The 17,575-nt window shown below is 37.4% G+C and overlaps 1 protein-coding gene and 1 pseudogene across 4 annotated transcripts in view; one reads left to right on the top strand and one right to left on the bottom strand.

The window, feature by feature from the left end:
- SBF2 (SET binding factor 2) overlaps positions 1-17,575 on the bottom strand; it is a 484,493-nt gene that overhangs the window by 185,276 nt on the left and 281,642 nt on the right. For all 4 annotated transcript variants that reach the window (XM_044258810.1, XM_044258813.1, XM_044258812.1 and 1 more), the window contains 2 exons: positions 16,837-16,935; positions 5,141-5,345 (listed from right to left, as the gene is read on the bottom strand). In XM_044258810.1, coding sequence (XP_044114745.1) covers positions 5,141-5,345; positions 16,837-16,935 — 304 coding nt within the window. The remainder of the gene's footprint in view (positions 1-5,140; positions 5,346-16,836; positions 16,936-17,575) is intronic.
- Positions 7,129-14,601, top strand: LOC122914635 (annotated as a pseudogene).

Below are 17,575 nucleotides of genomic sequence, written 5' to 3' on the forward strand. Positions count from 1 at the left end.
CAATATTAGATTTTAAACAAAGGACTGTAATAAGAGATGAGGAAGGACACTATATTATAACTAAAGTGTCTATCCAACAAGATCTAAAAATTCTAAGTATTTATGCTAATGCAGGAACAGCCAGTTATATAAGCTTTGTTATTAATTGAATAACAAAATCAAAGAAGTACACTGATAATAACACAGCAAAAGTAGGGGAGTTTATCACCCCACTCACTGCAATCAAGAGATCATCTAAGTAGAAGATCAACAGGGAAACAAGGGCTTTGAATGACACATTGGACTAGATGGATTTCACAGATATATTCAGAACATTCCATCCTAAAGCAACAGAATACACATTCTTCTCAAGTGCACATGGAACATTCTTCAGAACAGATCATATACTGGGTCACAACTCAGATCTCAACTGGCACCAAGAGACTGGGATTATTCCCTGTGTATTTTTGGACCACAATGCTTTGAAACTGGAATTGAATCAAAAGAGGAAATTTGGAAAGAGCTCACATACAGGGAGACTAAAAGGCCTACTAAAGAACAAATGGGTCAACCAGGAAATTAAAGAGGAATATAAAAATTCATGGAAACAAATGAAAATGAAAACAACCATTCAAAATCTTTGGGATGCAGCAAAGGCAGTCCTAAGAGGCAACTATATAGCAATACAAGCCTTTCTGAAAAAACAAGGAAGGTCTCAAATATACAACCTAACCTTACACCTAAAGGAGCTGAAGAACAGCAAATAAAGCCTACACCCAGCAGGAGAACAGAAATAATAAAGATCAGAGCAGGTATCAATGAAATAGAAACCAAAAGAATAGGAGAACAGATAAATGAAACCAGGAATTGGTTCCTTGAATTAGTAACATTGATAAATCCCTGGCCAGACTTATCAAAAAGAATACAGAAAGGACCCAAATAAATAAAATCATGACTGAAAGAGGAGAGATCATAACCAATACTGAAAAAACACAAACAAGTATAAGAACATATTATGAGCAACTATATGCCAACAAATTAGGGAGTCTGGAAGAAATGGATGCATTCCTAGAGACATATAAACGACCAAAACTGAAACAAGAAGAAATAGAAAACCTGAACAGACCCATAAGCAGCAAGGAATTTGAAAGAGCAGTCAAAAATCTCCCAACAAACAAAAGCCCAGGGCCAGATGGCTTCCCAGGGGAATTCTACCAAACATTTAAATAAGAATTAATACATAGGGGGCACCTGGGTGGCTCAGTGGGTTAAAGCCTCTGCCTTCGGCTCAGGTCATGATCCCAGGGTCCTGGGATCGAGCCCCGCATCGGGCTCTCTGCTCATCAGGGAGCCTGCTTCCCTCTCTCTCTGCCTGCCTCTCTGCCTACTTGTGATCTGTCTGTCAAATAAATAAATAAAATCTTTAAAAAAAAAAAGAATTAATTCATATTCTTCTGAAGCTATTTTGAAAAATAAAAATGGAAGGAAAACTTCCTCACTCTATGAGGCCAGCATTACCTTGATCCCAGACCCAGAGAAAGACCCCATCAAAAAGGAGAATTACAGACCTATATCCATGATGAACATGGATGCAGAAATTCTCACCAAGATACTAGCCAATAGGATCCAACAGTACATTAAAAGGATTATTCACCACAATCAAATGGGATTTATTCCTGGGTTGCAAGGGTGGTTCACCATCTGCAAATCAATGTAATACACTACATTAATAAAAGGACAGGAACCATATGATACTCTCAACAGATGCAGAAAAAGCACTTGACAAAGTACAGCATCTTTTCTTGATTAAAATTCAAGGTACAGGGATAGAGGGAACATACCTCAATATCATAAAAGCCATCCATGAAAAACCCACAGTGAATATTATTCACAATGGGAAAAAAACTGAGAGCTTTTCCCCTAAAATTAGGAGGATGTCAGAGATGTCCATTGTTACCACTGCTAGAAGTCCTAGCTTCAAATTTTTTTTTCAAGATTTTATTTATTTATTTGAAGGAGACAGCAAGAGAGGGAACACAGCAGGGGGAGTGGGAGAGGGAGAAGCAGGCTTCCCACTGAGCAGGGAGTCCAATACAGGGCTCGATCCCAGGACTTCGGGACCATGACCTGAGCTGAAGGCAGACACTCAACGACTGACTTACCCAGGCACCCAAAGATTTCTTTTCAACAAAAAGAAATAAAAGGAATTCGAATGGCAGGAAAAAAGTTAAACTCTCACTCTCTGCAGACGACATGATACTCTATGTGGAAAACCCAAAAGATTCCACCCCAAAACTGCCAGAACTCACAAAAAAATTCAGCAAAGTTTTAGTATATAAAATCAATGCCCAGAAGTCAGCTGCATTTCTATACACTAACAATAAGACAGAAGAAAGAGAAATGAGGAGCTGATCCCATTTACAATTGCACCCAAAACTATGCACAAGATACCTAGGAATAAACCTAACCAAAGAGGTAAAGGATCTGTACTCAGAAAACTATAGAACACTCATGAAAGAAACTGAGAAAGACAAAAAGAAATGGAAAAACGCTCCATGATCATGGAATGGAAGAACAAATATTGTGAAAATGTCTATGCTACTAAGAGCTATCTATATATTCAATGCAATCCTTATCAAAATACAAACAATTTTTTTTACAGAACTGGAAAAAATAATCCTAAAATTCGTATGGAACCAGAGAAGATCCAAGAAATAAAACCAAAGCTGGAGGCATCACAAGTCCAGACTTCACACTCTATTATTACAAAGCTGTAATCATCAAGACAGTATGGTACTGGAACAAAACCAGACACACAGATCAAGGGAACAGAAAAGAGAACCCAGAATCCAGAAATGGGCTCTCAACTTTATGGTCAAGCAATCTTTGACAAAGCGAGAAAGAATATCCAATGGAAAAAAGACAGTCCTTTCAACAAACGGCATAGGGAAAAGGACAGCCACATGCAAAAGAATGAAACTGGACAGTTTCCTTACATCATATACAAAAATAGACTCAAAATGGATGAAAGACCTCAATGTGAGACAGGAAACCATCAAAATCCTAAGGGAGAACATAAGCAGCAACCTCTTGGACCTCATCTGCAGCAACCTCTTGCTAGAAATGTCCCCAAAGGCAAAAATGAACTATTGGGATCCCATCAAGATAAAAAGCTTTTGCAAAGCCAAGGAACAGTCAACAAAATCAAAAGACAACTGACAGAATGGTAGAAGATATTTGCAAATGTCTTATCAGATAAAGGGCTAGTATCAAAACCTATTAAGAACTTCTCAAACTCAACACCCAAAGAATAAATAATCCAATCAAGAAATGGACAGAAGACATGAACAAACATTTCTTCAAAGAAGACATCCAAATACCCAAAAGACACGTGAAAAAAATGCTCAGCATCAGTCGGCATCAAGGAAATACAAATCAAAACAACGAGATACCACTTCACACCAGTCAGAATGGTTAAAATTAACCAGTCAGGATGTGACAGATGTTAATGAGGATGTGGACAAAAGGGAACCATCTTACACTGTTGGTGGGAATGCAAGCTGATGCAGCCACTCCGGAAAGCAGTATGGAAGTCCCTCAAAAAGTCGAAAATAGAGTTACCCTATGACCTAGCAATTGCACTACTGGGTTTTTACCCCAAAGATACAAATGTAGTGATCCAAAGGGGCACATGCACCTGAATGTTTATAGCAGCAAGGTCCACAACAGCCAAACCATGGAAAGAGTTCAGATATCCACTGACACACAAATGGGAAAAGAATATGTGGTATATATACACAATGGAATACTACTTAGCCATCAAAAAAATGAAATCTTGCCATTTACATTGATGTGGATGGAACTACAGGGTATAATTCCAAGGGAAATAACTCAGTAGGATAAAGACAATTATTAAATGATTTCACTCATATATGGAATTTTTTTTTAAGATTTTATTATTTATTTGAGAGAGAGAGAAATTGAGAGCAAGCACGAGAGGGGAGAACGTCAGAGGAAGAAGCAGACTCTCTGTAGAGCTGAAAGCCTGATTCGGGACTCAATCCTGGGACTCCAGGATCATGACCTGAGCTGAAGGCAGTTGCTTAACCAACTGAGCCACCCAGGTGCCCTCATATGTGGAACTTAAGAAAACAGAGGAACATAAGGGAAGAGAGGGAAAAAAATAAGACAAAATCAGAGAGGGAGATAAACCATAGGAGACTCTTAATCATAAACAAACTGAGGGTTGCTATAGGGGAGGTGGGTGGAACAATGGGGTAACTGGGTGACAGACATTAAGGAAGGCAGGTGATGTACTGAGCAATGGGTTTAAGCCTGGTGAATCACTGACCTCTACCTCTGAAACTAATAACACTTTTATATGTTAACTGAATTTAAAGAATAGTAAATAATAAAAAAGAAAAGAAAGAAAATATGCTAAACGAAAGAAGCCAGTTACAAAGTATACAAAGTTATAAAATATAACTCTATGTATAAAAAATGTTAGAGGACAGGCAAATCTATGAGGATAGAAAATAGATTATTGTCTAATGCTAGGGAAGGAGTGGTTTTGGGGGAAAATGGGGAGTCCTGCTACTGAGTATGAGTATTTCTATTTGGCATAAAGAAAACATCCTGAAATTAGATAGTGAAAATGGGTGCACAGCTCTGGGATATGTTAAAAACCACTGAACTGTGCACTTTAAAGAGTGATCCTTATTGTGTGTGACTTGTATCTCAATATAGCTGATTTTTTTAAAAAGAAAAGATTCTGTAGTGGTAGCAGATAGGTTAATGGTTACCATTAGGGAGAGACAGTGAATGGAACGGTGTTTTGAGTGCTGACAATGCTCCAATTCTGGTTGGGCAAGTTTGTTAACTGGTACACTTTCATTTTTGTGTCTTCTATCTTTTTTATTTTTTAAAGATTTCATTTATCTGACAGAGAGAGAGAGATCACAAGCAGGCAGAGAGGCAGGCAGAGAGAGGGGAGGAAGCAGGCTCCCTGATGAGCAGGGAGAAAATGTGGGGCTCGATCCCAGGACCCTGGGATCATTACCTGAGCAGAAGGCTGAGGCCTAACCCACTGAAAAACCCAGGCACCCCTGTGTCTTATATCTTGATGAAATGTTTTCTTTAAAACAAAAGAACAAATACATACCAACAGGTGGACCTGCTGGCACAACACATTTCTTTTCCACTCGTGAAGCAGGAGGTGCGTTCTGGTTCTTAGCAAGATTTTCTTGTATTAATTCCTGTACCCGAGTTTCATTAATCTTTGGGAAAGGAAGAATATGAACTCGCAAGTGGGATCCTTCTGTCGGGCGTGGAACTTTCTGGAATGCCATATGAGGGTTGGGATTCTCCTGCAACATCAAATGGTAAAATTAGTCAAAAGTTAAAAAAACAATGGCAGATTGCCAGGCAGAGTGGGAGCTCAGAGGGCCACAGACTGAAATTAGATGAATGATTACACAGAACTCAGATAAATGCTATAAAGGAGAGTACCAGAATCTTACTTCTTATGTGATCTATCAGCAGCATCTGATACAGCTGATCACTCTTACTCCTTTTCCATGAAGGCTCTCTTCATTAGGTTTCTAGGTCTTCTTGCTACATCTTTGTCTAATTTTCATCTTCCTAATCTCACAATTATATGAAAACCCCAGGGCTCAGAGTTTGGGTCTCCTTTTTATTTATACTTATTTCCTTGGTGACAGCTTTCATTCTCAATATTTAAGCCATAAAAACACCAATGATTCATAAATTATTATCCCTCACTGAGCTTTCTTCTAAATGCCATACCTATACATTCAACTGTCCACACACAGTAGTTCCATTTGGATTTAAAGTAACATCTTAAATATACGTCCAAAATGGAACACTTACTCTTCATCTCTTCCAAATCTGCTTTCTACAGTCCTCCCCACTTTAGTAAATGCCGTATTTATTTTTCTACTCAGGTGAAAAGCATGGAGTCATCTTTAATGCCTTTCTCTAACATCCTATTATCCATTCTTCTACAAACCTTTTGGACTTTGCCTTTCAAACATGTCCGTAATCTGACCACTTTTCATCAACCCTGTGGTTCAAGCCAACATCTCTGTATTACCACAGAAGAACAGTCTCCTGACTGGTCTCTCTGCTTACGCCCTCACTCCCTCCCTTACTCTATTCTTAACACTGCACAGAGTATGTCAAACCATCACCCAACAGCTAATCTGCTCATTCAAATGGCTCTTCATCTCACTGAGAGTAAAATCCAAACTTCCTAAAATAATTTACAAGATCTGGCTTTCCTATAGGACTGTGTCCTGCTACTATTTTCCTTCATTCTGCTCTAACCACAGAGGCCTTCTTGTTCTCACCTCAAGGCCTTTGCACTTAACTGTTCCTTCTGCCTATCCCCCTACAATTTGAACAGCATCCTCTATCCCTTCGGCATTTCTTTGTTCAAGTGCCACCTTTCTTGGCCACCCTGTCTAAAATTATACTCCCTAACACACTCCCTATTCCTCTTATACTTTTCTCCTTAACACTTACCACCTTTTCACATACAATAAATTTAATTTAACTTGTTTATTGTCTACCTTTCTCTTACTAAAATGAAACTACATGAAGGCCAACATTTCAGCCAATCAAAAAAATATTTTTGTCCTCTGCTGTATTCCTGTTGCATCCAGAAACTGCCTGGCACATAGCAGGTAGTCTAAACTACTTCCTACTCTTTCCTGATGAGTGGGACACAATGTTGAACACATGTTAGGCTTGTAATAATTGAATGAAATGTGTCAGTTAGTATTTTCACAGACCCTTAAGGCTGTGAAGGCTTTGAAGGCTGTGAAGGCTGTGCTAAATTTTTATCTAGTCACCTAGTTAAGCAGGATTATATTTCAAATACTACAGGCAGAATGGAATCCATTTTTCAATGATGTTCTACAGAGAAGGCTTTTTTACCACGATTACCTTTTGCAACCAGAAAATGCCCTTTTGCCTCTGAACCTGTTATTCATGTTGTAGACTAAGCTCAATACTACTGCATATGCTCTTCAGACAGTTAAAATGGACATCATCATCCTCTACTAGAGCTGGTCCCCACAATTCTTTATGGTTATTTGGCCCAGACCCTGATAAAGAAACAGTTGGGTCATGGCAGATGATACAGGTAGCATATCTCAACAACACAATGGAACTAATACTCTTTTAAAAAATGTAAAAAAAGCCTGGTTTCAAGTTTTTGTTCTACTCATTATGAGATACTGGGTAAAAAACTTTGCCTAAAGGATATACTTATGCTTCTCTTACAAGGTTCCTGAGAGGGTGAAGTCAGATATAAAACTTGTTCTTGCCAAAGTATCCTTCACTACTTTGTATGTTCCCTTTTCATCTTTAGCAAAGGCAGGGGAAAATAAATAAATAAATTTCTCTCCAAGTCTTCATGATCACCACTTTCTAAACTATATGCTGAAAAAGTGTTCTAAAATTATGCCTGGATTAACATTAACACACTTGTCTGTAGTTTCTGAAACTGTCCTTTCAGAAGTAGTATGTTTGTTTTTCCCTGTTCTTTAGGCACAATGTCTAAGATACCTTCTCAAAGTCACAAATATCAGTTTTCTAAAACTCATAGGTGATTTTTTTTTTTCAGGCTGGAAAGGTAATTCATGTGGATTTTGAGGTCTGAATCAAGATCATTTAAAGTACATTCTTATTACTTCTGCTTCTATTCACATTTATTTTCTTTATTAAAAAAATGAAAACTTCAAACTTATTTTCTATGATGTAAATAATATTCACTGTAACAAATTTTAAAACTTGGAAAAAAATAGAAAATGAATCATAGTGATGCTAGTATCTTTTCTAACTATATTTTATCTATCTCTCTTACTGTATATTCTTCTATCTTGTTCCAAGAATGACTTAAGGTCATCTAGAAAAATAAGGATATACATATTATTTCTAGTTAAAATCCTGCAGTGTGGTTAAGTCCATCCTAAGCTTTATAAGGAAGACTAAAGATACCAAAATTGTCAAGATAATTCCAAAGAAGAGTAAGTGGAAAAGTCAAACTTCCTAGATATCAAAACTTATATAAACCTGTAATAATTAATATAGTATGGCATTTGATATTGGTGAAAGATTAAAAAGGCTAATGGAGTAAAGAGCCCCAAAACAGGACTCTATAAGAATGTGAGACAGGTGGCACAAGTCAATGAGACAGTAGTACAATGAAGTATTTTTAGTGCCTGGTCTCTGATGTCAGACCTCTGTGTCAAATTCCAGCTTTGCCACTTCCTGGTCATATGACCTGGTGCTATGTCAATTCACTCACCACTTGTGTTTTAGTTTCCTCATCTGTAATCTAGATAATACTATAGTACCTACTTCATAAGGTTCTTGTGAGGACAAAATGAGTTGTTATAGGAAGGCTTTCAGAACACTCACATACACAAACTCCCCCAGAATAAATATGAAAGCTATTTTCTAAAAATTTAGAGTACATTCATTTGAAAAAATATTTATTCACTGCACATACTATGGTATCACACCATGCCTCTAAAACTTAAACCATATTGTACTCTGAGAATTTCATCATATCACCAGCTACTTACATTTCAACAACAATAATAACTATAGTAAGGCTTAAAACAGAAATCACTTACTAAAGAAAAGATATTGCTATTAGTCATTAATAGTGTTTTTCTTCTCATAAGCAATTTGAAATATTACAAACCAAATCTATACACAATTAAGACTAAAAAGCATTTTTTAATCATTTTAAAACAAAGTTCAAAGATGAAGCTATCCTAGAGCTATATAGATAGATATTCCTCATAAAAATTCAGATTATGGGATAAAGTTACTGAATTATATTCAATTGTGTTTAGAAGATGCAAAAAGGGCTCATGCCCCTGAAATACAAGTATTGAGTTTTCTGGCCACTGTGTCTGTATACTGCTGCCCTCTAACGGGCAGTGTGGTAAATATAAAGAAATATATTTGCTACCTTACACCAAACTTGGTCACATAAGGACTTTTGAAAAGACAAGAAATGAGAAGAAGTTTAAGGCTCAGTGAACTCTGCATATTCTTAGAAACATCTGCTCTTACTTGGAATTTCAACTGCATTTGGGCAAGTCCATTGAATATCACTGAGCTCATTAAAAACCACAGCCCAATTTTGTTGTTGAACATCCTTGTGGAAACAAGGAAATTCATTATTTTCAATAGAATAAAGAAGCTGCCAAATTTTCATCTTTGACTGCAGAGAAATGCAATTATAAATTACTAACCAAGAATTCAGGCAGCTAAACACTTAGGGTGAACATGGTAACAATTTTGTCCAAGGCAACCAAGATAAACTGCCCTAAAAAAGCCAGCAAAACACACTATTGTTTGGAGGGAATTTTAAAATTAGATGATTTTCAAGAAATGGGCTCTGTCCTGCTTTGAGAATATATGACAGTACTGGGAAGTACAGTGAATTTCTCAGACTTGAAAAAATGACACACGTACCATCTGGTCTGGAAACGTGGAATTTTCTTTTCTTTTCTTTTTTTTTTGGCAAGCCAAATGAGAATATGCCTAGGGCTTATGGAAAACAAGGCTGAGAATGCACTTGAAATAAAAGCAAAGTAAACAAAATAGAATAAAAGCCCCAAACCCTTCTGGAAATCCAAAGTAGGCAACACTGGGGAAAAAAATTTCTTACTGTATGTTGGTCTCAGCAGTCAATGACAAATCAATGAGACCTTGTTTGCAGCTATGAAATTTCCCAAAGTAATTTAGGTTATTTAGTAATTATTTAATGTGTATAAATTACTCATAGAGCTTTATGGGATAGCAAGTTATACAAATCTTTACAAATACTGCTGAAACCAATACTATCACTAGACTAAGTCATTAAACATTGACAAAATGTAACTGTACTTTTGAAGGTTGCCTATCTGTGAATACAATATTGATGGAAGGAAACATTCTCAATTTTCATCCTCAGGACTTTCAGTGATCACCCAACTGAATTAAAGTTGCATCCTTAATGCAAATAAATTTGGTGTATAACTTTAATATCGAATGGGCTGGTTGTCCTAAACCAGGGTTTCTGTACCATGGCACTATTAACATTTTGACTTAGATAATTCTAGTTTGGGTAGGTGGGTGGGTGGGGGGTAGTGGGTGTCTTGTGTATCATAAAATGTTTAGAAGCAACCCTGGCTTCCACGTACTAGATGCCAATAGCACACCCTCTCCAGCTGACAAACAGAAATGTCTCCAGACATTGCCAAATTTCTAGAGAGGAGGGTTTGCCCCTGTTGAGAATCACTGCTCTAATTTATGATTCAAGATAGAGGCTTTATATTCTAAGACAAGTACTCCTTTCACAAGTTCCAAGGGAGCATGTAGTGACTAGGTAGGAGACCTATACTTTCACTCACCTGCTGACATGCAAGTTAAAACCATAAGATACCACCACACGCCTATGAGAATAGCTTAAAACAAAACAAAACAAAAAAACAACCAAGGATACCAAACGTTGTTAAAGATGTAGGACAGGGGCGCCTGGGTGGCTCAGTGGGTTAAAACCTCTGCCTTCGGTTCAGGTCATGATCCCAGGGTCCTGGGATCGAGCCCCACATCGGGCTTTCTGCTCAGCGAGGAGCCTGCCTCCCCCTCTCTCTTCCTGCCTCTCTGCCTGCTTGTGATCTCTGTCTGTCAAATAAATAAATAAAATCTTTAAAAAAAAAAAAAAAGATGTAGGACAAATGGAACTCATATATGTGGCTGGTAGGAATGCAAAATAGTATAGATATTTGGGAAAACAGTCCGCCGTTTCTTAAAAAATTAGTATTTTGTTACCATATATCCCAGCATCTTAACTTCTGAGTATTTATTACCCAAAAGAAATGAAAATTTATGTTCACACAAAAACCAGTGCAAAACCAGTGGTTTTATTCATAATGGCCAAAATTGCCCTTCAGTTAGTTAAAAGATAAATACAAGCTTGATTCATCCATATAATGGAAAACAATTTAACAACGAAAAGGAATAAACAACTGATACATGCAGCAACACAGGAGAATCTGGAATGCATTATACTAAGTGAAAGAAACCAAACTCAAAAGCTAAATACTGACATTACAGAAAAGGCAAAAACTTCAGAGACAGAAAACAGATCAGTTACTAAGAGTTTGAGGGGGCAGCAGGAAGTGATTATAACAAATTAAGGAACTGTGGGGGAGGGTGACAAAAATGTTCTATGTCCTTATTGCAGTGGTGATGGTTGTATAGCTTCATTCGTCAAAATCTAGAGTACATTTAAAAAAGGTAAATCTTACTATACACAGTAAACCTGACCTAAAAATGAACAAATAAATCAAGTAAGATAGGGGAAGAAGGTGTGACTTTTATGCTTGGGTTAGGGGCTTCATTTCATCACAATAATCTAAGTAAGTTGTTTATGGTTTGATTAAGACTAAAGATGATCACAGTATTTTACTTCCTTCCTATAACAACAATGAAATCCTTTAATTCACAGTTGGCAAAGAGTACAGATATCAGTGTAGATTAAATTTGCCTGGTAGTGAAATTAACTTTATGCAGAAATGTAAAGGGTATAGACCGTATATGATTTACAAAGGCTATTCCTGTGTGTGGGCTTTAAATCCCATTAGGATTTTAAGATCTACTCACTGCAATCCTGGGCAATGAAATATTCTTAGGCATAAATAGAAATTTCATATTAATTTATAAGAAAGGCCAAGTCTTTTCATTTTTCCTTCGACTTTTAAGAAAGCTGTCAGACAAATTACACAGTCTAGCAAATATTTACATACTATTGCATATACAAAACAAATTAGAAAAACTGTACCACGTAAAATAGCAAAACACATGTCCAACTGATTTCTTGATGCCTTGGAATAAAGGTTGTATAAAGCTCTTATCTTGGCCTATCTTAACATATCATTTTGTGTGTAGTTAGTGTATGAGAATACATAAATGTGTATGAGAATCATAGAAACAAAGCCACTAAGTAAATAAATGTGCTGTCACAAAGACATAAAGATTCTGAAAGCCAAAGTGAGCAGACTCAGACCCAGTATTATTAACTGAGAATGAAAGAAAAGCTGTATAATGAATGACTGATAATCTTCATGGTATAAACCTTACCAACACTGAACACAATTTGTCTCAAATGGAGTTATTCCCTTCCTCCTCCTTCATATCCCTTTACCATTCCCCTCCTCTACTTACGTCACCAAGTTCTTTCCTTAGTTATTTAGGAAGCTCCAGAAAGTTAAAAGAGCACCTAAACCCAGTTATAATTCACCCTACTCATGTTTCCTCACATTCTGACTCACTAAAAAGCAATATAAAGGAGTGGTGAGAAGAAACTGAGAAATTAAGGTTCATTTTTGAGTATATCAAAGATAAGTGAAGCAGAGAGACTAGGTACCATACCAGACTTCACTTTAACACAGTATTTACAAACATCTAAGTGGAATCACCAGGTCTCAATTCTAACCCAATAATAAGGAAACAGTCAAATTACATGGTTGGTTCTTGCCTACCATTAGGGAATTTTAGAATGTGATAAAAAAAAAAAAATCACAAAAAAAACCTTACTAGTTAAAAATAGAATCATTTGGGGCGCCTGGGTGGCTCAGTGGGTTAAAGCCACTGCCTTCGGCTCAGGTCATGATCCCAGGAGCCTGGGATCGAGTCCCACATCAGGCTCTCTGCTCAGCAGGGAGCCTGCTTCTTCCTCCTCTCTCTCTCTCTCTCTCTGCCTGCCTCTCTGCCTGCTTGTGATCTCTGTCTGTCAAATAAATAAATAAAATCTTAAAAAAAAAAAAGAATCATTTGGATCATTTTTCTTGCATTGAGACATCCTCCCTCCCTCCCCTAGAATTCCCGCATGCCCCAAGAAAGTAACTTTACCATGATGCTCTGCTTTTTAACTTTGTAATGTATTTACTTCAGAAATGTTGGGACCATGTGGAGTTTACAATCTTACAACTAGAAGGAATCTCAAAAAGTCTGATGCCAATCCATGGGGATATTCTGAAATTCTCACTCATCATGTACATGTATCCTCTTTTGGAGGGTATTAGGGGAATCGTACCTAGAAAATGTTTCGCACTAGTAGACACCTAATAAATACATACTGAAAGAATGGAATTGATCAGGGGCGCCTGGGTGGCTCAGTGGGTTAAAGCCTCTGCCTTCGGCTTGGGTCATGATCCCAGGGTCCTGGGATCGAGCCCCGCATCGGGCTCTCTGCTCTGCAGGGAGCCTGCTTCCTCCCCTCTCTCTCTCTGCCTGCCTCTCTGCCTACTTGTGATTTCTCTCTGTCAAATAAATAAAATCTTTAAAAAAAAAAAAAAAAGAATGGACTTGATCAAATTAAATAGAATAGAATTAGACTGGGGGATAAAAGCCCAATAAGGGTTAAAAAATGTAGAGTACATTTGAAGAGAGATTTAGGTCTCCTACCTAGTAATACAGTCTCTCACGGTGATCACTTTAAAAGCATTGTTTTTAGGGGCGCCTGGGTGGCTCTGTGTGTTAAGCCTCTGCCTTCAGCTCAGGTCATGATCCCAGAGTCCTGGGATCGAGCCCGCATCGGGTTCTCTGCTCAGTGGGGTCTGCTTCCTCCTTTCTCTCTGCCTACTTGTGACCCTTCTCTGTCAAAAGATAGATTGATAGATAGATAGATAGAAAGAACTTTGTTTTTAAAGGATAGGTGTGGTTCATGTTTTACATTTACCTTTAAGAAAGTATCATTTTTAGCTGCTTGTGCCTTTCCTGTGCCAGCCTCCTGCCCACCAGGACTGCTAGTGCCCAGGACCCTCCAACACTTCCCTCCAAATCCAGGCAGGCTGCTAGGGCCTGCAGGGAGATGTCTTGGCCACAGGCACCCTCCACCTGTGCCACAGCCAAGTGGTTGCCCTTGCTTCCTCCAGAAAAGAACTAAGCCTTTCCATTGGGAGCCTGCAGCTGGAGCACAAAAAGAGAGATTTCACCTCTTGCGGAGAAAACAAGAAGCTCTACTTTAAGACCCATACCTTAGTACATTTACTCGAAGAAAATGGGTTCACAACCCAGTAAGCAGAAATCACCATCTGTGTGTTGGTCAAGATCAGGGACATCAGCTTGGATACTGTCTACAAGGATATGGTAACCAAGATGCAGCAGGAGATGGCTGTTCAGCAAAGAAGGCCTTAGACTGCTAATGTGAAAAATGATATTATTTTGGGGAAGAGTGAATTTTCAGCCCTCAGAGCAGAAAAAGAGAAAATAAACCTTGAACTACAACAGTTAAAACAAGAAATGAATGAAGTAATCAAAGTCCAAACAGATAGCAAATTAGACTTTAATCTACACAGGGGAAGAATTGTATTTGTTGAATGAAAGGAAGCTTCTGGATATGAGGACAGAAATGGTGTCACTGCATGCGCAGCAAGACGGGGCTGTCACCCAAGCAAACAGGAAGACAGACACTAAGGTCACTGGCCTCAAACCATACTGGGATCGCACAAGCTTGATAACATAAAATATTTAGCAGGGTCTGTATTTATGTGCCTAACAGTAGCTCTGGGATTTTATCACCTATGGATATAATTAAGTGCCTATTTAATGAGAAAAAAAATGTATAATTATTACTTATTTTATTGCAGTTTTCAGTTTTGTGTCAGCTTAGTATAAGCTATGTAATATAGTATAGCATGGAATATGTAGTGTAAACTATCATAAAACTTAAGTTCTAGGATGGCAAGAGAGGAAATTATTTTTGCATCAAAGTGGCTTGGCACACTTCCTTACATACACTAGGTACTCAGTGATGTAACAGAGAGAAACCTGTGTGAGAACCACAGCTCTGGTCACTTATGGCTATAAAATTTTACGGTTTTGGAATAGTCCTATAAAGATTTAAGAATAAACATTCAGTTATTCAAGGGCTCAGTCCCAAAATCTCAAACACTAATTCCTATTTGATGTTTTGCTACTTTAAAAAAAAAATCCATCAGTAAATCACTCCCAGTGGGCAAGAAAAAAAATTTCTACCTTCAGTTTCCTCACATATCAACATCTGCCGTTTATCTCACAGGGACATTTAGAAGATCAAATGAGAAAGTACATTAAAGTGCTTTATAAAGAACAAAGTATAAAAGTCAGTCATTGGAAATATCACTATTTTTCCAGTTGGAGATGAGCCAGCCTAATGGAGGGAAAGAAAATAGGCTTAGGAATTGGATAGATGAAAGTTTCTGAATTTAAAATCTGGATTTAGTCACTTCATAGGCATATGATCCTGAGCCAACTATCCTCAGTAAAATAGGGATAACGACACCTATCTTAACACTGTGGTTGTGAAGATTACAGATGATGCCTGTAAAGTGCTTAATCCTATGCCTGGTACATTGTGCCGAACACTCAATATTTATTATTACTATACAATATGTCAACAGAAATTTCTCATGTGGTCATGCTCTCCATTAGTTCTACACAGTCATCATAAACCACCACAGAACACACATTTTCCTTCTGACAGAACTCTTTTTGTTTAGTGTTAGCAAGCTAATTAAGAAATAGATTATACTGGACACAGTTATACGTGAAGTGTAGGGTATTAGTCAAAGGGATAAATTTTTTTAAAACTTCAGAAATAAAATTCATAAATAATTGAATAACATGAAACAAACACAATGTAGCATTCCTGTTTTTATCTTACTGGGTCTCAGATTTCAAATGGATGTGACAAAACACTGACTTATGACCCAATGTCTGAAAAGGTCTATCTATTCAAATAATTAAGATAAACAGTCACAGTGATACTGACCCTGAATCTTTCTTAAATATATTTCCTGAAAAATGCACCTTCCCTCAACTTTCCTCTGGAAGATCATACTTTCTATTTACTTTCCTTTTCTCAGCAGGAGTTTCAACTCTGAAAAGCTTCCAGGTAGGAGTATGACTAGTAATCATTAGCCAAAATCCATTTTTCTACATGCACGTAATCTCCCTGTCACCTTAGGTTCTCTTCTGTCTTGGCATCTAAAAGATTACTTCACACTTTATCACATCCCAATCTTTATAACTTATTGCATTTCTTTATATACGGAATATTTCCACCCTTGAATCTCTGTGGTCACTTCACAATCTGCTCTCTTTCTTTCAGCTTTTTACCCTGTCTGCTCAAAACAATACAAACTCAAACAATTTTCCTGATTCAGCTGGCAGTCACTGCACCATACTGAAGTGGACACATTGGTCAGTTCTAGTTCTGGTCTCCAGTGAGTCTAATCTTTATGTCTTAAAAATGAACAGTATGCGCTTAAGAACACAGGATCCTAAATGAAAATCACAACGAGGGCACAAAACAAACTGGAAAACTGTGACTAAGATGTTTTCATAACATAGGTGATTGACAGGAAAATCACTCTGAAAAATGAGTTCTGTTTTGATGCACAGTACCAACAGTAATATCTTGTAATTTATAATCCGAAAGGTTTTAAGTCAGAATAAAAAGATCCTTATTAGAAAGATGAAACTTCTTAGTTTTTTAAACAAAATAATGACATACTTTTAAAATTAATGACTGTCTGCGGTGCCTGGGTACCTCAGCTGGTTAAGCATTTGGCTCCTGGTTTCAGCTCAGTTCATGATCCCATGGGTCCTGGGACTGGGCACCCAGTAGGGGAATCTGCTTATCGGGGTATCTGCTTGAAAGATTCTCTCCCTCTGTCTCTCCCCCAACTTGCGCACACACTGCTTTCTTTCTCTTTCAAATAAATAAATCTTTTCAAAAAGTAAAATAAAACAAAATTAATGACTGTCTAAAATATACTTACTTACATTTTTGAATAGTTGCTCGGCAAGTTCTCTGACATGCTTTATTATCTTCAATGGGTTATTTTCTTCAACTTTAATTCGCTCTACTTCAAAAGCTACCAACTTGGAAAAAGAATGAAATGGCAAAACATCAACTCCAAAATATGCTAAATTAGAAAACTATGTGATAATTTCTTACAATTTGCAACTCAAAAAGCATCTAAAATATATGCTATTATTAAAACAAAGTATTTTACATTTTTACTGGGTTTCATCTCTATTCTAGAGTTACAGAATCAGTTGAATCCTTGGATGGTCTGGTGGTCTATCCTTGATGATTCGGGGCCCTATTTCTTCTTAGAAAAAGTCATTTCTGAAGCTGAGAGAGAACCTCATTTGAAAGGCCTCATTCGGTGCTCGCTTCGGCAGCACATGTACTAAAGTTGAAAGGCCTCATTCGGAGGACTTTCGGAATTCTCTCACTCAGAGAATTTCAGATGATCAGAAAGTCTCCAAACATTTCCCTAATTCATAAAACATGAACTAAATGTTCAGGTGACTAAATCAGGTGACTCAGACTTTAGTCCTAGCTCTGTTGACACTGTGATTTGGAACAAGTCACTAAAACTACTGAGCTTCAGTCTCTTCATCTCTACAATCAGATGGAAAAACAAAATGACCCTTGGCCTCCTTCCAGTTCTCAAATTATATAACTCTAATTCATTTCCCTACTAAACTAATTTACTGGAAGAACTGTGTGAGT

The sequence above is a fragment of the Neovison vison genome, chromosome 7 (genome assembly GCF_020171115.1).
Source record: "Neovison vison isolate M4711 chromosome 7, ASM_NN_V1, whole genome shotgun sequence".
Taxonomy (NCBI): Eukaryota; Metazoa; Chordata; class Mammalia; order Carnivora; family Mustelidae; genus Neogale; species Neogale vison.